This window comes from Humulus lupulus, chromosome 8, assembly GCF_963169125.1.
Source record: "Humulus lupulus chromosome 8, drHumLupu1.1, whole genome shotgun sequence".
NCBI lineage: Eukaryota > Viridiplantae > Streptophyta > Magnoliopsida > Rosales > Cannabaceae > Humulus > Humulus lupulus.
Genome location: NC_084800.1, coordinates 147961931 through 147986333, shown reverse-complemented (window position 1 = coordinate 147986333; position 24403 = coordinate 147961931). Strand labels below are relative to the sequence as shown.

The following is a 24403-nucleotide window of genomic DNA, read 5'->3' as shown; positions in this document are numbered from 1 at the left end:
CATGATTATTTGGTTTTCATAGTTCATTGCCCGCCACACCCATAAATAAAATATGATTAGTAACATTATCAATAGTATAAACAATTCATCACTTGGCTTATGCACAATAAGACTTTCTCTTGACTTAAGCCCCAAGAATCTTGTACCAATCTTCAAATCATGTTTTCTGCAACCACCTTCTAGCTTGAACTTCTTTTAACTGATGGTAATGAATATTCTCCTAAAAACACTAAGTGGTTAGCACAACAATGGGGTTACAAACAATAATCACAAGATCCAATGGAAATAATAACACAAAATAACACAAAGGCTTGCACAATTTGAGAATCTTTGTCAAAAACCTTTATTGCAAACCACTATGAGAGTTACTTGAGGTTTCTAAAAGGTTGAATAAGGAGTGGGATACAATATGCCTATGAAATTCTAAAGTCAAGCATTCTTGATGAATTTTCTGGGAGAAAATTGAGAGTCTTGGAGAGCTAGAGAGAGAGAGTGTGTGTGTGAGTTAGAAGGAGTGATCGAACTATTCCATATGACAAAACCGGTAACACCTCACACACCTCTAATTGAATTTCAAGTTTCCTTCTTACAAGCTTAGCACCGTTATGACCATGCGGTCATCCATTAATGAAATATGCCGAGAGAGACTAAAAAACTTCCAATGAGAGGCATCATTACTTCTAAGTTCATATAGGTGAAATATTTACAGCATCCTTATTAACTTTATAAATACTTGTTGCACTCAACTTAATTTCATTAAAAGCTTCTTAAGCTTAATTACCCTCTTTTCGGTAACAAACAACACTATATACACATGGACGAGACTTTACTTTTTGGTTAGCGTTGCACCTATTCAGTTATTAAAGACTTGTTGTTACCTATTGAAATCTAGATTAGGTTCCCTAAGTTTAAGTCGCGGTTGCCATCATTGGTGAATTTTATTCTAGGAGTTTCAATCCCATCCCTTTTGATGTTGTGCTCACCAACTCCTTTGTGAGAGGTTCAGTAAAAGGATCTGCTAAATTCTCACTAAATCTAACATAAGATATAGAAATGATTCCATCTTGAATCAATTATCTCACATAATCATGTCTAAGATTTATATGTCTAGACATCCCATTGTATACACTATTGTAAGCTCAAGCTAGTATAGATAATTGTAACTTTATCATTCATGAAAGGGAAAGTTGTATACACCATTCGAACTCTTTGCTGGTAGCCTTTAGAGCTATGAACTCAGCTTCCATGGTTAACTGTGAAATGCAAGTTAGTTTCTTTGAGCCGAAAGAAACCACACTACCTCCTAGTGCGAATACCCAATATGATGTTGAGAAATTATCTCTTACACTACCTCTTAGTGCGAATTTGGGTCATTACAGTGTTTGTGTTCAGGGAGGCATAGCCTCTGCTTCAGGGGGCGGGTCATGGCAGGGTTCTTAAGGGTCGCAGCCCTTATGGGCACTTTTAGTGTAACGACCCAAATTCGCTAATAAGGCTTAAGGGCCTTGATTAGTGTGTCGGGAGGGCATAACTGGGATTAGAGTGAATACTATTGACTGAAATGTGTGAATATGTGATTAGTGATAATTATATGATAATTAATGATGTTACGTGATAATATGAGTATTTATGTGATATATGTGAGAACCACATTATTATGTGGCCAGGTTCTTGGAGCGCAACTCGAGACGATCCTAGGGTCAGATAGCGGGAAAAGTCACAACGGGACTTAAGATATGACTTTGGACAAGTCAGGGGTATTTTAGGTATCGGGTAGCGATTTGGACTATCGGGTCATGAAAATAAATATATGGAGATATATTTGAGGTTAGGATGTCTAGGCGGGAATATTGGGGGATTTTACCGTTTTGGCCTCGGGGACAGTTCCGGCACCCCGAGCCTTGGGATTAGCTTAACAAGTAAGACAAGAGTTAGGAAGCCTTTAGGGAAAAATAAACCGACCTAATCTCTTTCTCAGTTGGTTACTCTCACTCTCACTCTCAAGAGAAACAAAGGGAACTAACTAGAAGCACTCAAGGGAATTGAGGATTGGAGCTGAAGAATTGCTGGAAGTTTAGAGAGATTCAAGAGTAATCTTGAGGCTTAGCTCAGTGAATAAACCAGGACTGAATCAAGACTAAGGTAAGGGTAATGCCTGTGTTTTTTCTGAAGTTTGACCTTGTGTACCAATTGGTTATTGAGGTGTTGTTCAATTGATAATTAGGGTGGAATTGAGCTGGGAAAATCCTTGGAAACAGTTGGGTTTTGGCTAAAGGAAGGGTTCAATCAAGAAGGTAAGCTTTGTTTCATGAATTGATGATTTGAGTTTGAGTCTTGGTTGGTTAGTTTTGGGTGTTTGAGTTCTTGGGTTTCTGAAATTAAAAAGACAAGATTAGCGTGTGTTAGGCTGAGTTTTCTGTGGAATTATGTTGTTTAAGTCATGCCAAAGAAGTTGGGATTAATTGGTTATGAGTTGGGGAGCTTTGGGATGGTTTAAGGCAAGGTTTCAAGCTTAGCAATGATGGGTTTTCTGGGCACGAAGGGAAGGGCCACGACTCTGTTCTAGAGTGTTGCGGTCCTAGGATGAAGATGAGCCAAGGGAGCTCAGCCAAAGGAGGGAGCTCAGCCAAATGTGAGCGCCGCGGCACCCAAGGCAAGGGCTGCGGCGTGTGTCCTCTTTTAGGGGTGGTCCTTGGCTCTGTTTAAGGCTAGGTCCGCGGCTAAGATTCAAGGGCCGCAGCCCTTGGTTGTGCACATGAACTTTTGAGAGTTTTAGGCATGGGAGTGTGCTATAGTATGCTCGGGATTGATTTCACCACCATGCTTGGTGGAATTCGGATTCCCAGGAGTTAGTTTTGTAACCGGAAACCTATATTCGAGTATTAATGACACCCTATACTTTTGTTGTGACTAGGTGATAAAAGCTTAGGCTCGGGAACGGATCGTGCTTGAGGGGCATTGCTTGTAATTCAGTAACCGTATAGACTAAAGGTAAGAAAACTACACCCGGTTGAATATTTGAACGGGACTAAGGGCTCCCTACTATAAATGATTGAAAGAATGGTATTATGCCATGTAAACTGTAACCAATGGCCTAAGCGAGCCACGGTTAACTTGTGCAATTGGCACGGCTCGGACACTGGTATCTGAGGATAGCTTATTATGCACTGAGCTCGGCTTAAGCGGGCCGGAGTCAGTGGGTTAAACAGAGGGTGCGGCCTAAGGTGTCAACCCTAGTATTTGTGTAAATTGAATACTGTACTTTGTGATAGATGAGATTGTTGAATAATCTAAGTGAGATTGAAGTTGCTTGTACCTTGAAATATGCTTATATGATATGGATTTGATAGCTGAACATGCTTACTAGTATGTCTGTTTGAGATTGTTGTATATGTTGTGTATGTTGTTTTCTTGCTGGGCCTCGGCTCATGGGTGCTGCGTGGTGCAGGTAAAGGCAAAGGCAAGGCCAATTAGCTTTGGTTGGAGAGCTCTGCAGGGTGAATGTACATGGCAGGCCACTCAGCCGCCACGGTTAAGGAGATTACAGGGACAAGAGGACCAGAACCTTGTATTTTGCCTAAGTATGGCTAATATTTACTTTTAATTGTTAGGTTTTGTAAACTGGCTTTTAAACACTGATCTTTTGGGGATCCCTACTGTAAACTGATTACAACTTATAAAATGTATCATTTGAGACCAAAAATGTCTTTTAACCCTAGAACACTTAAGTTAATGACACATTTTTAAATTAATGACTTGATTAGCAAGTCTTGCACTTTATAAGTACACAGTGTAGCGGTCTTGGCTATCCAGGGCGTTGCATTTAGCCTTTTGGAGGTTTTAAGTGCGGGAACCTAGTCTAGGATGCTCAGGATCGATTCTACTACCGTGTTTGGTGGAATTCGATGTCCCGGAAGCTAGAACTTTAATTAGAAACCTTTTTACAATTGTTAATGGAATTCCTTATCTTGGTTGTGACTACGTAAAAGCTAGGGCTCGGAAAACGTATCGTGCTCAGGGGGAATCTTTTGTTATCTAAGCATTTGGAAATCAAAGGTAAGAAAACTGCACCCGGTTGTGAGTTAATTATGGGACTAAGGGTTCCCTATTCTTGTATGTGTTATGAAAGTTGGTATTATGCCATGAGAATATTAAACCAACGGCCTAAGAGTGCTGGGGTTTACATTGGCGCACAGGGTGCGACTCATCCACTGGTAGCTGAGGACAGCTTAATATTCATTGAGCTCGATTTAAGCAGACCGGAGTCAGTGGGGTAAACAAAGGGTGCGACCTAAAGGCGTCGACCCTAATTATTGTGTGATATGATTGTCATTGTTAACTATAGTATATAAGTTTCTAAGTGGATAAGTTTTAGCTTATGGAATCATGAGTATGTCTATGAATTATGTGATTATTAGGGATTGCTAAGTGTATAAACATGCTTTAAGAGTTATATGATTATTATCATTGCTTGTGTTATAGCTTTATGTTTTCTTGCTGGGCCTTGGCTCACGAGTGCTACGTGGTGTAGGTAAAGGCAAGGGTAAGCTTGATCAACCCTGAGCGGAGAGCTCTGAAGGCAGAATGTACATTGCTAGCTGCTCAGTCGCCACGGTTGAGGAAAGGACAGGAACAGGAGGATCATAAATGCCTATTTTTCCCTTAGAGTGGCCAGCAGTTGTTTATACCTTGAAATTTTTGTAAACTGACTTTCAAACGTTGTTTCGTTTGGGATCCCTTGTACAAAAACATTTAATATTATGAAATGTGTCTTTTATGACCAAAACCTTTTTAAACCCTAGTTCATTAACGACTTTAATGACACGTTTTCAACTTAATGACTTGATTAGCAAGTCCTGTACCTTTATAAATGTAGAGTGTAATAGTCTTGGCTATCCAGGGCATTACAACTTGGTATCAAAGTTGTGTCCAGGGCATTACAACTTGTGTGCTTAGAAAGAATTATGAATGTTGCTATCTGTTGGATTAATATGAAGCATGAAATACTGATGGAGCCTGGCTCTTGACTGCTGTGTGATTATATTGAGGCATTCTTATTAGCATTGCTATGCATGTAAGAGAATATTTGAATTATTAATTGCATATCGGGTATATATGGATGAATGTATGGATGGATGTCTATATCCTGATTGTTGTATGGTGATGTTGGGGCATGCTTATTAGCAGTGCTAGTGCATGTGAATAAATGCCTATATTTTGATTGCCTGTGATTGATTATGTTCCATTGGTGGATTTTGGAAAAGCTTTTACCCTGTCATCATGGTTTGATTGCCGAGCTGTTGATTGCAGATTAACTTGGATAGCTATGCGTCCAAGAAAATCTATGCGACTAGCCGACACTAGATCTGAGACTAGAGATGATGATCAGGGCCAGAACCCTCCGCCAGCCCCTGAGAACTGGCAGCAAATTATGGTAGAGATGCAAGCGCGACTTTAGAGCCAAGATGAACAGATTCATCTTTTACGAAAACAGGCTCCATCAGGGAGTGCTGCACCTATTTGAAGTCGTTGTATGAGTGGTTCAGGAAGTAGCATCTCCCAACTTTTGAGGGAGGACTTGATCCACTAAAGGCCGAACAATGGATGACTATGATTACTACTATACTGGACTTCATGAGGATAGAAGGTTATGACAGAGTGGCCTATGCCACATATATGCTGATAAGGATGCCTGCATCTAGTGGGAAGTGGCATCACAGACCAGGGACGTCACTACTATGAGTTAGGATGGATTCAAGGATTTGTTCAGCCAGAAATATTACAATGTTTCCATCAGGGCAGCGAAGGTTAATGAGTTCGTGGGGTTGGTGCAGGGCAGCATGACAGTCTTCCCACTTCCATTCTGGGATCGCCAGAGGCTGCAGCAACCCTGCTGGCCTCTGGTGCTCAGCCTTAACCTGTTGGAAAGTTAAACACTTCGCCACATAATTCACCACATCCCTCTTCATGCCCAACCATCAATATAGATCTCTCAAGTCCTGGTACATCTTCGTCGTACTCGGGTGCAAAGAATAGGGTGTGGTATGCGATTCATCTAAGATTTCTCGCCGGATACTAGAATCCATCGGAACACAGATCCGACCCTTGTACTTCAGTAACCCTATCTCTGAAATGGAAAAGTCCTTAGTTGCTCCGACTAAGGTACCTTCCCTATGACCTCTCAACTGAGAATCTTTCCCTTGCGCTTCCTTGATCCTCTCAAGGAGTGTAGACTGAAGAGTGATGTTGGCCAACTATCCAACCACCAACTCTATACCTACTCTGGTCATCTCCTCAGCTAACTTGTCAGATATCTACCTCGAACTAAACAACTGTCCTAGGCCTTTCCGACTCAATGCATCAACCACTACATTAGCCTTCCCAGGATGGTATAGGATATCACAATCATAATCCTTAACCAACTCCAGCCACCGCCTCTGGCGCATATTCAGATCCTTCCAAGTAAAGAAATACTTTAGGCTCTTATGGTCGGTGTATATCTCGCACTTCTCACGATAAAGATAATGCCTCCAAATCTTAAGTGCAAACACCACCACTGCCAACTCTAGGTCATGCGTAGGATATCTCTGCTCATATTCCTTCAACTATCTCAATGCATAGGCTATCACTTTACCAGCTTACATCAGCACGCACCCCAAACCTTGTCTGGATGCATCACAGTAAACCACAAACTTTTCATTCTCTGTCGGCAAGCTTAGCACTGGCACAGTGATCAATCGCCGCTTCAACTCCTTAAAACTGTTCTCACATCTATTCGTCCAGACATACATTGTCTTCTTCTTTGTCAATTCTGTCAATGGCGTAGTTATTCTGGAGAACCCCTCAACAAACCGCCGATAATACCCTGCTAAACCCAGAAAGCTTCTCACTTCAGGAACATTGCTCGGTCTAGGCCAATCTCTGACCGCCTCAATCTTACTTGGGTCAACCAGAATCCCCTCCTTACTAACGACATGGCCCAGAAATGTAACTTATGGCAACCAGAACTCACACGTACTGAACTTAGCATATAACTTATGCTCTCTCAACTGCTGTAGAACTAACCGCAGATGCTGCTCGTGCTCTGTCTCTGACTGGGAGTACACTAGGATGTTATCGATGAATACAATCACAAACTTGTCCAGATAATCCTTGAAAACCCTATTCATCATGTCCATAAAAGTTGTTGGGGCATTGGTTAATCCAAAGGACATAACTAGGAATTCATAGTGTCCATACCTCATTCGGAAAGCGGTCTTCGGTATGTCCTCCTCTTTAATCCTTAACTGATGGTAACATGATCAGAGATCTATCTTGGAAAACACTGTTCTTCCCTGTAGCTGATCAAATAAATCGTCGATCATAGGCAGTGGATACTTGTTCTTAATGGTTAACTTGTTCAGCTCCCTATAATCAATACACATCCTAAGGGATCCATCCTTCTTCTTAACGAACAACACTTGAGCACCCCATGGCGAGAAACTCGGTCTGATGAACCCCAATTCAAGTAACTCCTGCAACTAAATCTTCAACTCCTTTAACTCCACCGGAGCCATTCTATAAGGCGTCCTAGATACTGGCTCCGCTCTTGGTACTAATTCTATAACAAAGTCAATCTCCCGCTGCGGCGGCAACCCTGGTAGATCCGCTGGAAACAAATCCGGAAACTCACACACCAATCTAGTCTCACTTAGTCCAACCGACACCACCCTAGAGGTATCCACAACGCTCGCTAGGAATCTTATGCAACCTTCCTGCATCAGGTCTCTAGCCCTCAATGCTGAAATCATCGGTACACATGGTCCACTAACTGACCCCATAAACACAAAGGGTACCTCCTCTTCTGGTTCAAAAGTCACCATTCTGCGCTTGTAGTCAATCGTTGCCCCATACTTGGATAACCAATCCATTCCTAAAATCATATCAAAATCATCCATCTCTAGCTCAATCAGATCAACAGACAGTTCCTTACCATCTACCTCTACTGGCAATGCTCTAATCCATTTCCTAGAGACTACCAATTCTCCTGTTGGCAACAAAGTCTGAAATCCCCTAGCACACACACCACTAGGTCTATAAAGCTGATCTATCACTCTAGCAGATACAAATGAGTGGGTAGCCCCTGAATCAAACAATGCAGTATACAAAGAACCAGCACTAGAGATCTGACCTGTCACAACTGAGGGGCTAGCCTGGAAGGAGCAAGACTGTCACTCTGCTTCTGCTCCTCCTTCTTAACTTGAGGGCAATCCCTCTTCAAATGACTGGCACTCCCACAAACAAAGAAGGCCCTGATCCTACACTCACCCTGGTGTTGTCGCCTACACTGCGGACACACTGGAAAACTCCTCCAGTTGTCACTGCCACCCGAACGGCCAATGGAAGCACCCCGTGCCCTCCTATCTGAACTAGGAGGAACAAAGAAATCCGGGGCCTTCCTCTTCTTCTCACTAGTACCACCACCACGACTGAACCCAACAAAAGGAGGCACTGTCCTTCTGGCATCGCGCCTAACAGCGCTGTCCTTCCAAATCTGATCTTTGGCCCTCTCAGCAGTAAGGGCCTTGTCCACCACCTGGCCATAAGTGGTAGTCTCTGGATCCAAGGTAATATTCACATCGCGGGAAATCATAACATTCAACCCCCGTACGAACCTATCCCTTCTTGCAGCATCAGTCAGCACTAAATCAGGCGCAAACTTCGCCAATCTATCAAACTTTATAGCATATTCTGTCACTGTCGTTCGATTCTAAGTCAGGTTGATAAACTCATCAACCTTCACAACTCGAACTTGCACACTATAGTACTTCTCATTAAACAAATTTCTGAATTCCTCCCAGGTCAAAACTGATACATCCCTTCTTTGAACCACCACATCCCACCAGATGCGGGCATCCCCTCTAAACATGTAGCTAGCACAAGCTACCCTCTCATTCCCCCGAACTCTCATAAAATCCAGAATTGAGGAAATCATATTCATCCACTGCTCTGCCTGCAGCGGGTCTGATCCACCCTCGAAGGTGGGGGGATGCTGCTTCCTGAACCTCTCATACAAAGGTTCCCACTTATTCTCCTCAACAAACTGCACTGCCACTGACGCTGCAACCTGCTGCACTGGTAGCTCAGTAACCTGAGGCGAGGCCTGCTGCCTCAATTGTCGCAACTCTTCCTCTGTTCGCTGTAGTCTTGCTTCCATCTCAGCAAACATCTCTTGCCAATTCTGTGGGGCAGGTGGAGGGTCCTGACCCTGGTTGTCATCCTCGACTCTACTGCCGCGGAGTCTAGATGATTGTCGAGGCATCTCAACAAATATGCCTGCAACCAACAACGCTGTTCATCAAGCATGATAACAACATCCAAAACCACCTCCCAAACACATCAGTCATCCACAAATAATAACTCATATAACATATAACACACAATGGGCCATGCCCTAGCAACATGCATATGTTAACTCATTCATCATGCTCTATATAAGATAAGCAGGCCAACAGGGCATTCAAACACATATTCAAACATATTAGCCAATCTTACCAACCAACCCTGAGTTGAGCCTGTCACTGACAGTGAGTGTACATGTTTGGTCAATCTCCAGAACAAATAACCTTCGCTCGCTCTGATACCAAGTTGTAACGCCCTACTTCCTTAGAGCCGTTACTAAGTGAGTTTAAAAACGTGCTTTCAACTCGCTAATCGAGGTTTTAGGTCAAATAGTGTAGTTAAGCCATAAACAGAGGAAAAACTTTAGAAATAATAATTTCCATAGAAAATCATAAAAATTTTACACGTGGGATCCCAAAATACATTTTAGAAACATTTACAACATATAAATTGAACCAAGTCGACTAAACGAAAAAATCTAGGTTTATTTACAAACATCTCCCAAAATCCACTGGCTGTGGCAGCTAGGCTGGCCAAACATGTACACGCCGCCTCACGCCTATTACACTCATGGTCGGTTGGCTTTCTCCTTACCCTTACTTGCACCACAGAGCATCTGTGAGCTGAAGCCCAGCAAGAAAACCCACAAATAGATAACATATGTAACACATATATCAAGCACATAAACAGGCCACCAATGGGAACAACACATAGGGCCTAGCCGTCCCAAGCGTTTACCAAGACCTGGGTTCGCGATCCATACCGTGAGGATATCTCAGGTATCCTTTAGGGACTCGCCCTGGCAACTCGCACTCCACCTGCTCAATGCTGCTCCTGACCCCTTGTCGAACTCGGCCTCGTACTCAACGTGCCTAACGCCGTTCCCGACCCTTTTCCGTTCCCGGCTCTTGCCGAACATTCACATAATAACATTCATAGCATAGCAAGCAAGTACATAATTCTAGCAAATTCAGTTAAAGGACTACGCCTCGCAGCTCTATGGGAACAAGGGTTTTCTTACCTGAGTCCCGAGCTCTCCGAGCGCCGATGTCTCAAGCACAGTCCTCTAACTTGAGCCCCGCCGAAACCCTAGTCACAACACATTAACAATATCCATCCATCAAGTTCTAATCCGGTAAAAAACTTTGAGCCATAACCCTAACCTCTGGGACTTTGAATTCTATCAATCCGGGTGATAAAATCCATCCCGAGCCATAACCATTGAGTTCCCAAGCCTAAACACCCTTAAAAACACAATCTGGCACTAAGAGTCGTGGCCCTACCCTCAAGCACTACGGCTAGCCTCGAAACAGAGGCTAGCTTCCCACTGACACACACACGGGCCGCGGCGCGCATGAACTTCTCAACCTCCCATGACCGCGCGCGCACACGGGCCGCAGCGCGCCCATCCTAGGGCTGCGGCCCTCACCTCCAAACCCAGAATTTTCATCTTTCTCCTGCATTTTCTTCAAATCAATTCATCCTACAATCAAGCTAACAGTTCCAGACAATCAACACCAATATTCTAGCCCAGTTTCAACATCATAACCCATCAAAATCTACTCCAAAACTCAACTAAAACTCCCAAGAACATATCAGATTCTACCCACATGCATAACCTAAAAACTTAACTGAAATACAAGCATAATTCCCATAGTTAGATCTTACCTTTGCTGTGTTTTGATTCAGAGTTATTTCCTCTAAGTTCCAGCTTCAATTCCTCAACCTTCAAGCCCTGGTTTTCTGATTGGAGTCTCCTAAGCTCAGTCTCAATCCTTAGTTCTTGACTATCTTCCTTCCCTTGCCTATTTCCTTGAGTTAGTCTTAGAGAGTAGAGAAAAGGGAGTTTAGAAACTATCCTCAGCTGGGAAGGGAATATGTAAGTTGGTTCCTAAGTATTCCAAACAATTCCCAGTTTTGTTTTATTCAGCTTAAACTTTAAGGTTACCTTAAGGCTCGGGGTACCAAAATGTCCCCGAGGGGCAAAAATGGTAAATTTCCCCAATGTCCCCTCCTAGACATTCTATCCTCAAATATATCTCCAAATATTTATTTCCATGACCCGGTAACCCCATGACACATCTAATACCCAAATTACCCCTCGACTCGCCCCGAGTCAGAATCCTAACCCTGTCGTGACTTTCAGGCTACCCGCTCCCCAGGACTGTCTCGGATCGAGCTGCACAGTCATATCACATATATATATCGCATTTATCACATTTATACCCCTAATATCCAGTCGGGGCCCACATGCACATTTAACTCAACTAAACATGCATCATTATCATATATTCACATAAATCCACACATTAGCATATTAAATCATTTATTGCCCTCCAGGCACACTAATCAAGGCCCTAAGCCCGATTAGCAAATTTGGGTCGTTACACAAGTATTCTTAAATATTCAACATATTGAAAAGTTACTACTTTCAGCACAAAATATTCTCCCCTGACAGTACATTTATCCTTAAGCTCCTACTATTTGCCAAATTAAAAAACAACCGTTGCAATGACTGTATAGTTGCAGGGAGAGGGTCTAGTGGTCAGTAATGATTGTACAGTTGCAAAGAGTGGGTAGTAATCCCAGACACATTAGAAATATTAGCCACGTCCTCGACATATTCCATGTCTGTCATGCCACCAAAACATGAACTGAGACAACAAAACTCCACTGTCGAGAGAAGCAACACAAGTAAAAGCTTTATTGTTATGTTAACCTCTGTAGTTGATGGCCTGAAGTCACACAGTACCCAAAGGCCAGAACCTGATGTTTTCAACAAATGTATGCAAACAGATAAGTTGAGGCTTTTACGTGCAGATCTCAAAAGAATCAGAAAGTAACATGTCCCAGATGACCCCAAACATAACACAGTACACAGGAAAAGAACAGTATTTACCACACTCGACTCTCCAATTTCCCACTCACAGTAGTTTCTTGAGCATGAAATGAGCTGCCAATGCCCATTAAAGCAAAACACACCGCCTAGAGCATAAAGAAAAAAAATATCAATAGAAAGAACAAGGGAAACCAAAAAATTTATAGAAAAATCAAACAAGCCTATCAAGAAAAGAAACTCTTGGCAAATTTTTAAATAATCAAAACACAACAAATTGAAGATTCCCATTTGTGCCAATTCCAAAGTGCAAAAAATAGTTAACAGACCTTAAAGCCAATGTACAGTAAAACATATTTCAATAGAAAAATGCATGAATAGCCAAGCAGTAAAATAGTCACATGTCACTAGTTTTAACATCTATCTAGGAGGGCACAAATAAAGTAAGAAAGACTGGATTTTATAAGTAGAGGATGAAACTAGACATGCCCAAGCCTCTATAATCAGTCCTCCACATGCATACCATAATAGCTTAAACCAAACCACAAAAGGAAACATCAAACAAGAAGATGTTTTCAAATCACTCCATGCATAAGAGCACTCTCCCAAAAAAAGGATGTAAAAATTATTCATCAAGACAGAAAGAAAGGAATAAATTTCTGATTAAGATTCTAGACCTATCAAACATTTTTGTCTTTTTTAATAAACGACGTGAATTAAATAATACTAAGCAAACCTGGTTGGGCACCAAGATCTATAACATGCAGCTTTGATGTAATTTGGCCAACATTAAAACTCTTTGTTGCAAAGGAAATGAGAGTAGAAGGATTCTCATTCCCTGGAACCTGTATAAATTCGACAATCAATCAACAAATATGCATATATGATATGCATACAAAGTGCGATAAAAAACAAGAGAATTAAGAGAGATAAAGAGAGGGAGAAGTTAATTTACACACTTTAAATTGTGCAAAAGCAGCAGCATGAGCTTCCAGACCTTGACTTCTCTTTTGTTCCACTGAAAAGAGTTGCATATTCCCTTTGACCAGATTTTTCCTCTGCAAACAGAGCAGAGAAATAAATCAAGTACAAGAAATAGGACAATTAAAGCTCAGAGTCTGCCAAGCAATCAATAAGGTATTAAAGCATGTTACAGGAAAATTCAAAAGGACCATTTGGACAAGGCTCTTTGGCACTAACTAGTTACAGGAGAAGCAGTCCCTTCTATTCCAACTACATGGATTACATCATTACAAATGTAACATATAAATACCAAGATCATCAAATATATTGGCTTGATGAGGATTTCCCTATGAAAAATCTATACATAAAGCATATCTGCATATGAGTATCAATCTACTAAATGATGTTACAATATATAAGAACATACCTCAGGAACACCAGTGGCAATTCCAATCAAAACCAACTACTTTTCAGAATGGTCACATCGATATTTTATTATCTGATTGTTTGCCAGATTAGCAGTTCTTTCGAACATCTTCACAGGTTCAGTCTCACCTACAAGGAAGATATAGTGCACATACCGCCCAAATTTTTAAAACAAAAGTAATTGTATTGTAAAACAAAACAGGCTAGAAGAGAAGTTTAATAATAATAATAAAGTGACAAACCTTCAATTGAGCAATGATATACTGAGGTCTATTGTATATGATAGAACAGTAGCCCAAAATAGTAAGAAATAAAACAAACAAAAACTCAAGTAACCAAATTTAAAGTAAGTATTGTTAAAAGAAAAAAAAAAACTCAAAGCAATCAAATTTATATCAGGTATAATGACAATGAGTGAGTCAAACTCTAAATGCAATTTCACCTAGTTTAACTAAAAAAATACAGCCACATCTAAGTAAAGATAACACCACACACACTAAAAAATTCAACTTGAAAAGAATAAGTCAGGAGGCATAGACAGTAACATTTCATCTGTATAAAGACAATGAATTGACTGTGACGAACATACAGAGAACACAAAATGAGCTTAAAGTTGATTAAGTAACAAGCAAACTGTGGGATACACTTATAAAGCACATCACAACAAGTTTAGACAAAATCTCAAAGATTCTGCAATAGAACAATGCAAAAATGCATATAAAGCATTACAGAACGACAAAATAAAAAAAATTAAATTGTTTAAATTAAATCTCAAAGATTCCGCAATAGTGTAATCTATTGTATTTAGACATAATGATTGAAATTGTGTACTCAAAGCTTTCCTAGTACTTAACACTGTCTTGCATAAACCTTCAAAGACACTGATTATAAATAGTTATCTAGCATATGAAATTGGTTGAAAACTCTACACCTAAAGATGCTGACTTCTAGCCTTCTAGTACTCATTTAGCAAGCCAAATTGTATTATTCAAACTCATTGGTAGAAGAAAGAATATCATAGAAAATATTGTTTAACCTTAAATAGATAATTATCAATTGTATTAAGATGAAAGTATTAGAACTCAGCCCTGCTTTATCAAGGTGAGCATTACATAACTATCATTATCAGCTTTCTTTGTTTAATATAATACTGCATTTTTAATTTTTTTTGCTCATTCTACTGTCATGGCTTGCTAAACTTCTATGGTGTATAATTTTGATAAACTTCTTCATGAACAGAAGTTTAATGAAATTATACACCATAGAAGAATTCTACTATCATTTCAACTGGTTCCTAAATAATCTAAATTAGAAATTTAGTACTATAGTTCTGAGAGATGGAAATTAAGAGCTAGAGAGACTAAAACCAAAATTCAGGAACAAGTTAAAACTGGTGAATGCAATCTTCAATCTGAGAATCAATCCAATTTAAATTCAGTAGTTATCAAATGTTTTCACTGCCATAATCATAGCTGCCACTAAAGCAGAAGATCATATTGACACAAGTAAGTTCATACAACAGAGATTTATGCTGAAAAATCTCCAACTCTCTCAAAGTTCAAGCATTACTTGGACATTGTAATTTTCAGCAGGAAGAATTAAATAAATCTTCTATTAATGGCATGATAAAGTAGAAACTGTGAAGAATGTTTAAAGAGAGTTCAAGAGTTAGTTATGTAAGCTAATTCAGTGAGTGACAAATAACTAGTGCAATAACAAAGTTTTATCGTAACACACAACTACTTATAACAAGATAGATGATAGGAATATTAGGCATTCTCTGAGGTTTAATTATTCCAGAAAAAATAAAAAGAACTAGTTACTAATTAGGCCTATTATTATTGGCTGAATATATGTCTAATAGGATTATAAGAAATGTACTAGGCATACTAAGTGATTATTATATATATTGCCTGATGTTCTAAGGGAAGAGATATAAAAAAAAAGTTGATTGTAAACAAGAGATGCAAGAGAGTAACTTTAATAAAAAGAGAAAATCGTATACAAAGTAATAACAGGATATGCAAACTCCAACAAACAGTTATAAGAATTCAATATTTAGGTTTTCTCTAAGTGGATCAAAATTGAAAACAGCAGCTAAAAAATTCATCTTTTTTTTTTCCAAATAAATTTCATTAAAGTTACAGTTGAGAACTCTAAGTATTGATTAAATCCTGCATAAGACTCCCCATTTCGTATATCATAGTCAACATGACTAGAGTGCAAATATTTAATCAAATGCACTTTGTACTTTTCACACTAGTGTTTATTTAGATATCACACGAACAAAGACAACCATAAATTTATAGAACATACCAGCAACATGAAAATAATGGGTTCAGCGAGGTTTTCCTGCTTTGCAAGTTTTTTAAGTTTCGACCCACGACCTCTCTGTGAGACCGAGCCATCCACGACCCTCCGCAAGACCGAGCCCTCCAACCCCGTCCATAGCCCTATCGGCGAGCTGCATTTGGAGTCTTGATCAAGGTCCTACAATATGCAGACATCGAAAAACAGTATATTCATGCACAATTTTCAATAGAAATGAAAGAATATATATTGTTCAATTTTCAATAGAAAGGAAAGAAAGAAAGAAAAACAACATTAGTCATACAACATTATTACCATTCGTTATCAATGAGAGTCGAAGCTTTTATGTACACCTTTTCTAGTAAACAAACTAAGTGAGCTTACTAAATATGGAAATAACTAATCTAACATTACAACAAATCCCATAAATGCCATAAGGTTTGTTGCATATTTATTCTTATGTGCCATTTTTTATATAGCATTGATTTATATTTTGACATGTGTCTTGTGCACCTATTGTATTTACTATATAAATGCATTATAATCACTTAGTCATCACTAGGATTACCTTACTTTCTTTTTTGTCCCCGGTCATGATGATAGAATAGCAACATGGTAGTAAGTACCTCAAAAAACTTCAAATTCAATGCTTAGCTATAACATCAAGAGAAAAATGGCATGCTCTTACAAGTAGCAAAGTTAGGTATGATAAATGAAGAACCACTAAAAGAAACATATTCAAACACAAAAATATGAATTACTTGAAATCGACTCAAGAAAACATATACAAAGCATTTTGAGAATTATAAATCAAATACACAATTCATATGAAACACACATACCTCAACATTGTCTAAGACTATCATATACTCATTCTTCAAATTCAATTACAAAGGTTTTCCCATACAGTTAAAAATAACATTAATTATAGCTAACCAGAGAGAGAAATAGTTTACTTTCATGCCAAGATCAAACATTGTCTAGTTGTTTGAGGCATTTTCTCAAACATCTAATGTGCATTAGATCTGAGAAACAGAGAATGGTAAAAGAAAGTAATTCCTAGTACTCATAAAGTCAACCTAAAATACTTATTAAATAAAAGCCTAAATACACATTCAAGCTGCATCAAAATTGGTATGATAAATGAAAGATCTACTATTACCTGTTCCTCAAAACTGTTTATTTTTACTGAAGTGTTTTTGCCACTAGCAATTTTAGTCTCTCGTTTACCTTAATCACAACATTGCAACCAGAAGAAACAACACCATATGCAATACAAAATATCAACAAAGAAAAAATACAACAACTCAGGCTAGCCTCCCCGTCCCAACCAAGAGCGCTGCTGCTGCATTTAAGATCTGATCCAATGTTTTTGGCATGAATTATGTTCTCAAAAAAACTTAAGGCACTAGTGCTTTGTCATAAGAATTAAGGAGATACTTACAAATGCATCTGCAATTGAACGTTTCTCCCCTGACAATACACCCTTTAGTGCCTCGGCATTATACTCTGGGCCTCCACCTCGCAAGTCATCCAGGGTACACTGAGGAATCCCAAAGTCCACTGCATAATCAGCGATTTGTTAGCAGATTGAAGTGGCAATATAATATCTGAAATTCCATCTTGGTAGCCTAAAGGGCATATTTCCTTGAACAGAAAAGAAAACAAATTAAAAACTAGCGACGAGTTTCTCACATGGATCAAATGAGAATTTCTCAATCTTTTCTGGTGTAACATCAAGGATTAGCCTAGGTCCTGTGTCAAATAACTTATGAGTAGTTTTGAAGATTATGTACGCTGAAACTTGTATATAAAAAAATTAGCTTATGGAAGTCAAAACTTTCCAACTACTACACGCATTACCAAGGGGGCTCATCTAATCCAAGCCCTCTGAGTGAACAACTAATGCCCGTTTCATGCCAAATTGATGCAATGCTTTAGCCATATTCAAAACCTATTCAATGAACCACAGAAACATGAAACAAGATATTAAAAGATTATGCTTGTCAAAGAGTTTTTTTAATGTGAATTACATGCAAAGCATAGTGATATAGAATTTATAAGCCATTCAATCTATTTGCATTAAAGGATAGACATTATAAAATAAAATAAACACCTTGTTTTCATTAGTTAAACTTGTTCCACGCAGCTAGATGGGTCCTTACGATTTACACTAAAATTAGAGAAGACTAAGCTAGATGATAGAGAGTATCACAAGTCACAAATGAAAAAGGGATTCAGATCTTTATTGTTTGTTCCTATGTGGACTTTATCTTTTTTGTTTTACAAACGATTCCATCATCATTTATGTAAAAGCCTTAGATATGCTAGTCATATTTGCTAGTCACCATGAACATCATATGTAGACCACAATTCAACAAAACAGGTAGAAGTAAAGTTTAAAATTATAAAAATCTGACAAAAAACTTACCAAATCTTCTGCATAGACACCCACAATAGCATATGGTACTCTTGATGGGTTTAACATAGGGCCCAATATATTAAATACAGTTTTTACTTTCAGCTTTTTCCGGATTGAGCGGACAACCTTCATTGCTGGATTATATGTTGGAGCCATCATAAATCCAATGCTTGCTTCTTTCACACAGCTTGAAACTCCCTGTTATCAGGAGATAAATTGACCATATGATAATAAGTTCAGTTACACTCTTACAAGATGAGAAGTTTTTGCTGACAAAGACATTGACAAATTTGAAATTGGTTTAGCATCTTATTAATCTACCAGCTTATTCATCTAAAACAGAAATTTACAGCACCAACCTCAAGTTCCAGGTCGATAACTATCCCCAACTCTTCTAATACATCGACACTTCCACATGCCGAAGAACTTGAACGATTTCCTTGCTTAAAGGGAAAAAAAACACGTTTAGCTCTAACAATTTACAATATGGGATCACATTCATGTCAAGTAATCAATACAATTGATGCCACCTTTGCAATTTTGGCACCACAAGCTGCAGCAAGTATTGAAGCTCCAGTCGAAATGTTAACTGTGTTTGCTCCATCACCACCTGTTCCAACAATGCCCACTGCATCAAGTAAGCCCTCTACTTCTAAACTATGCTTGATCATCGCCCTCGCAAGCCCCATAATCTATTTAACCACTAAAATCCATAAGTCATTTCTTTACTTATTTCCTCGAAACATACCCCCAAAAATTCTTCAGTAGAGAAACTACAACCTATCAAAATTTCTTAGAAAATAATCAATTGCATTGATATCAGTTCTTTCTATCCAAACAACATGGTAATAAGACTTTCAACAGTCTAAAATCATGGCTGGACAAACTAAGTTATCTAGTGTAAATAAATTCACATTGATATGAATAAAGGAGCCTTACTTCCTCGAAAGTCTCTCCTTTGGCTCTCAGTAACAAAAGAAAAGCACTAATCAAAGCCTCATCGGCACCATTCAGCAAAATTAATTAGCTGCAGCTTGTGGTGCCAAAATTGCAAAGCCTCATCTCCTCGAAAGTCTCTCCTTTGGCTCTCAACGTCCATCAAAATGAATAATAATATAGCTAATTATAATGTATGAAGATATAGAAGCTTGAACTGTTACCACATGAGATGCTAAATTCAACAAATTTCAATAACACATTTTGCTAAATTATAAAAATTTAGAATGAAGTTAATTGTGAGAGTAGAGTACCATTTCAAGACTCAAGGAAGCCAAAATTAAACAAATGATCTCTACCGATTGAAACCCATTAATTTCCTCTGTCGATTTTGATTGAAAAGGAAATTAGGGAAGAAAATGAAACCCCATAAATTGTTGCGTTTATGTTGTCCATTTGGAATCCCTGGTAGAGATGGAATTGGAAGTCCTTGAAAGCCCTCTAATTTCGCCATTCTTGTTGCTCTCTCACTCTTCATGCCTGGGCTTGTGCAATCTAGGCCCTCGCTTGGTGCACACTCAGGGCTCTACAGCGGAACGGGTGCAGAATCGCGCCTAGTGGTGTCCCGCGAATGGAAGTCGGACTGGGTCGAAGCCACGCAAAGGTGGGCTCGCACCTGGGGTCACTTGGTTGGGGGTTGGGTTCACAGGTGTCTGAGATTTGGAGCTTGGCTTGAAGAAAAAGGGTTGTGAGGATGGTGGTTAGGTAGTCGGAGCTGAGGATGATGGTGGTTACGGGAGTGGCGGCTAGGGCGAAGGGAAGAGAAAGAGACGAGAGGAGAATGGGAAAAAAGGTATCGGGGGGTAGGCTGGTTTTTTTTTAATATTTTATTTCTATTACTTTACCACTATTTACATAGTGTATATAATAATACATTTTCAAAAGACTTATAATTATATGTTGTGGAAAGTTGCTTTTGGTGTAGTGCCTTGACATTTGCAATCTCATCACTTTCTAAATACAAGTGACTCATGGACTATGGTTAATTCATAAGCTGAACTACGTAAAAACCTATGCACAACAAGAAAAAATGGCTTTTACTTCGGTTTTTAAGCTGGATTTACTTCGGTTTTCGCTAAAATTTGCAATCGCAGTAGTTCGGAGCGAAGTAAAAAGCAGTTAAAAACTGAAGTAAAATATAGGCTTTCTACTTCGGTTATTATGTCAAAACCGAAGTAGAAAGTGGGGATTCTACTTCAGTTTTTACATAATAACCAAAGTAGAACACCCCCCCCCCCCCCCCCCATTTATTTTAATAATTATTTATAATTATTTTTAAATGGCCCAATTCTGTTTTTATATATATATATATATTTTTGCCCTATTTTTTTTAAAGAGTCTAATTATATGAATTATATATATATATTTACAATTGGAATTGGTTTATTTTCATTTAATTTATAACAGAAATAAAAATCACTAAATTTATACACTTAGAATTAAAATTCTTATAAAATTAAATATTTATACATTCACATAATTGTTAAGTAGAATAACCAAATCATTCATATATATATATTCACATAATTGTAATTAAGTAAAATAGCCTAAACATTTATATATACATTCACATAAAACTAAAGGTATGTATAAACAAAATAGTCTTACTAATAAATTTAAGTCATCAATCAGCTTAACTATTCTTGTTGGATTGGCAAGATGTCCTCCCGACCCTTGGCAACAATTTGACTACTAGTAACTTTGTCATTTAGTTCATTCTACGAAACAAACCAATGATAGATTAAATTAGTAACTTGTAACAACACTTAAAAAAAATTCCTACTTTGCTTTAAACTTACAACTCTTTCTTCAATTTTTTTGTCCAAATTATCTTCGACAAGAGTCTTCTTCATTTCTCGCGCTCTTATCCAAATTTCATATTGTTAACCGAGATTTTCGGCAACTCTATTAATGAACAATATTTGCTGGTAATAATAATAATGAGAGTAGAAGATCGACACGGGGTTTTTACGTGGTTGGGGCGTTAACTAGCCTTAGTCTACGAGTCTATATATTAGAGCTAGAAGCTTATACAATGGAGTTTTCTAGCTGTATCTGAATAGAGTTTCTGCCTTCTTTCTTTTTGGGACCCCCCTTTACGTTGTTCTACAGCATATATTTATAAGCTGAGGGGAATACCGGGTCTGGGCCGGATCCGACCCGGGCCCATCAGAGAAATGAGTGCAAGGGGCCTTTCTAGTGGAGGCCCAATACAAAGAGATATACAATACACAAAATTCAAACCAGCTAAGTCCCAATTGGCTGACCTGAGATACAAGCTTCGCCCGACAAAACGGCACTTTGGCTCTGACCACTTCGAGTCATGAGGCTGATTCAGGAGACAAGACCGGTCAGGGTACTTGGCTGCGCAGTCCTGACACATCAGTGAGCAATCCCGAGGCGACCCTTTCTGCAGGCGAAAAGTGGGGGACAATGCCCACGCGAAATGAGGCGGCTTCAGGATCCTGGACGCTTGGCCCTTCACCCGGGGAGGGGATGATCCAGGTCCGTTTACCTTTGGCCCGCTCCGTTTACCATAGGCCTGGACCACACCAGGGTCCGGGACAAGAATGCGTAGGCCGCGACGGTCCAGGCGCTCTGGCCATCGCCAGGACCGTTCTTGCTGAGGACGAACCCGGAGGGACGTCCCGGACCCCTCCAATGGGCCCAGTCTGGGGTCCCTGGTCCGGACTAGTCCCCTTGGGCAATACTCAAACCCAGGGACCCTGGGCCGGGCCCATACGCCGATCTGGTCCTCTGACCGTGGGCCAGGGCAAAGGCCCAAACCCCCTGCAGGAAATGGGGATAACATTTACCCCCTAAGCCTTCACCCGGGCTTGCCGGGAGGAGGGTTGCATCACCCTAGCGGCGCTCACCAAGTCGTCTCCCCAGTTCCTGCCCGAGCTAGGAGGCTTGGCCGAAAGGCCGTGGCATTGGCAGGTTTCTTAGCCCGGATCGTTTACCGTGATCCGGGGACGTTTACCTTTGGCCTGCTTCAAGAAAACGACACACGTGTTGCCATGTGATTGCTGCAAGGGCGTTGAAGAGTCGCCTAGGCCTCCCAAGGGCCGCTAGGCCTAGACTAGGGTGTCAGTGCATGTCACGAGGCGTCACATCCGCATGGGGGGATTCATCATTAATGTCTCTGGAACGAGGTGGACCGTAGGATGGGGCGTCTTTTGGCATCTGCCACTCCTGGGCCGTCGGATTTGAGACGTCGAGGATCCAGACCACAAGGACTCATAAATGCCCCCTACGCGATCCTTGATCGTCAGATGAAGAGGCACCTGACCGTTGGATCGTGGGCTAGAATTTAGGGGCCGGTATAAATACCCCCATCTTTGAACCAGCTTAAGAAAAACCCGAACGCTTGTTGAGGCTTTGCATGTCCGACCTCGCCGACGAAATACTCCGTCGCCTGCTAGTTCTGCGCCGCCGCCTGTTTCCCAGAGTCCCGACCTTCGCTCTTCAACCTGACGGCGCTTCTCGGGTTTGTCCCATTGACGAACTACTGTATCGGTTGTGCTACTTCAAGAATGAGGTTCTGCCATCCTTACGGTCGGACAACCACAAGCATCAACGGTCGACACAACACAGTAAGTCTTTTTTACCTCAGTTACCAACCTTGTGAACTTATGCTCTCTAGATGTATGCGTCTAGGCTCTGGGCTTTAGGATCCGCTAGGAAGGCTGCCTGGGATGGGTAGCACCGTACTCGGATGCTTCCCTGACAAGGGGTAGACCTTAGTAGCCCTCTCCCAATTAGGATCCCGCGGCTTTTCGGGGTCCCAGGCCTGATCCGACGGGACTCCAAGCAGTCCTTAGGAGACTCCCTGTACCTTGACCGACTTTTTTGGGTTTAGGTACTAACTGCTTGGTCTTACTTTCTTTGTTCCCAGATCATTAGTTATGACCACGGACGTTACACTCCACCCTGAAGAAGAGGTCAATAGGGCCCCTGTAGTCGTTCCCGGAACCAAGACGCCCACAGGAAACAGGTGGGAAATAGACGTAACGGCCAACTCATTCCGGAACTATCGGATGATGCTGCTCCTGGGGACACGACTGGGCATCGAATCAACTTTGGGCCTCTTCCACAATCGCATGGCCAGGCTAGAGGAACGGGCGCACACGTCGGTAGATGGATTCGGGGCCTGGAGCACCAGCCATATCAGCGCGGGAGCTACGCTCCCGCTTCATGACTATTTCGTGCGATTCCTGACGTATGTGGGGATCGCACCATTCCAACTGTTGCCGCAAGCGTACCGCCTGCTTGCTGGGTGGAAGGTGTTCTGTGTCACGAGGGAGATCGCGGAGCCTACTCCTGCGGAAGTCTTGTATTTCTACAAGTTGGTGCCGCAAGTCAACGTCAAAAACAAGAGCCTGGACGGCTTCTACAGGCTGCAGCCGTGGAGCGGCTATTCTACTCCTACCAGCACCTGGAGGCACCCTCCGGATGTCAGGCATTACTGGTTCATGACATCCGGGTTCCTTATTGACAAGAACCCCACACTGCTGCTGGACTTCCAGCGAGTGGGTAAGTATTCTTCCGGACCCTCTCTTTTATTCATTTTTTGCTTCCACCTCTTATTGTATCTTCCGGGTCGCAGGTCCCTTCATTCAAACCCCCTTTATCGAGTTCCTCCTGGAAAGGAGGAGGTTCTATGCCAAGCTGACCGCGGAGGAGCTGGACGTTGGGGGCTATGTTAATGATGCCAACCTCCGGCTAATAGGGTTGCTCGCGGCCACCCAGACCATTGTTGTCTCGAGCCTCCGGGGCATTCCCTGCAAGAAGGAGGCTGATGTCCGGGAACAGTTGGCCCTCGAGCACATCGCCGAGGTAGTGAGAGCGGCGCGGGCCACCGCAGCCCAGCGTAAGAAGAACCAGTTTTCGGCCGAAGCAGCCACCTCAGGAGAGCTGACGGAGCTTTTCGAAGACGCCCTACCAAACGCCGGGACACCCGGGGCTAGCGTATTGGGGCGAGGTAACTCCCCACTAATCTTAACTTACGCTCCCCAAATCGGGGACTTAGCTAGGGATAGGCTAGGACCGCTGGGCCCCGCGTTTGG

General features: G+C 40.9%; 2 protein-coding genes and 1 long non-coding RNA gene across 3 annotated transcripts; all 3 read right to left on the bottom strand.

Moving 5' to 3' along the window:
* Positions 1–11984: 11984 nt before the first annotated feature.
* On the bottom strand, positions 11985–13566 carry LOC133794422 (clathrin heavy chain 2-like). The gene is made up of 4 exons (XM_062231646.1): positions 13177–13566; positions 12954–13062; positions 12281–12366; positions 11985–12147 (listed from the first exon to the last, which is right to left on the bottom strand). Exons 1-4 carry the CDS (start codon positions 13249–13251, stop codon positions 12091–12093), a joined length of 327 nt encoding a protein of 108 aa, XP_062087630.1. The 5' UTR covers positions 13252–13566; the 3' UTR covers positions 11985–12090.
* A 3678-nt stretch (positions 13567–17244) lies between these two features.
* LOC133794421 (uncharacterized) lies at positions 17245–18532 on the bottom strand. Its single transcript, XR_009875212.1, has 3 exons — positions 18348–18532; positions 17361–17479; positions 17245–17274 (listed from the first exon to the last, which is right to left on the bottom strand). It is a non-coding gene; the product is annotated as an uncharacterized LOC133794421 (long non-coding RNA).
* An 82-nt stretch (positions 18533–18614) lies between these two features.
* Positions 18615–19788, bottom strand: LOC133796142 (anthranilate phosphoribosyltransferase, chloroplastic-like). Its single transcript, XM_062233624.1, has 4 exons — positions 19634–19788; positions 19278–19356; positions 18869–19030; positions 18615–18781 (listed from the first exon to the last, which is right to left on the bottom strand). The coding sequence occupies exons 1-4, from the start codon at positions 19786–19788 to the stop codon at positions 18668–18670; spliced, it is 510 nt and encodes a 169-aa protein (XP_062089608.1). The 3' UTR covers positions 18615–18667.
* Positions 19789–24403: the final 4615 nt, after the last annotated feature.

Coding starts and splice junctions, on each gene's coding strand:
- LOC133796142 (XM_062233624.1), bottom strand. CDS start 19,788: ATGGCGAAATTAGAGGGCTTTCAAGGACTTCCAATTCCATCTCTACCA. Junction 19,357..19,633: donor AAATTAATGGGTTTCAATCG/GTAGAGATCATT, acceptor CAGCTAATTAAT/TTTGCTGAATGGTGCCGATG. Junction 18,782..18,868: donor GTGGTGCCAAAATTGCAAAG/GTGGCATCAATT, acceptor TTTCCCTTTAAG/CAAGGAAATCGTTCAAGTTC.
- LOC133794422 (XM_062231646.1), bottom strand. CDS start 13,251: ATGCAACTCTTTTCAGTGGAACAAAAGAGAAGTCAAGGTCTGGAAGCT. Junction 13,063..13,176: donor CTGCTTTTGCACAATTTAAA/GTGTGTAAATTA, acceptor GAATTTATACAG/GTTCCAGGGAATGAGAATCC. Junction 12,367..12,953: donor AGATCTTGGTGCCCAACCAG/GTTTGCTTAGTA, acceptor TTTATGCTCTAG/GCGGTGTGTTTTGCTTTAAT.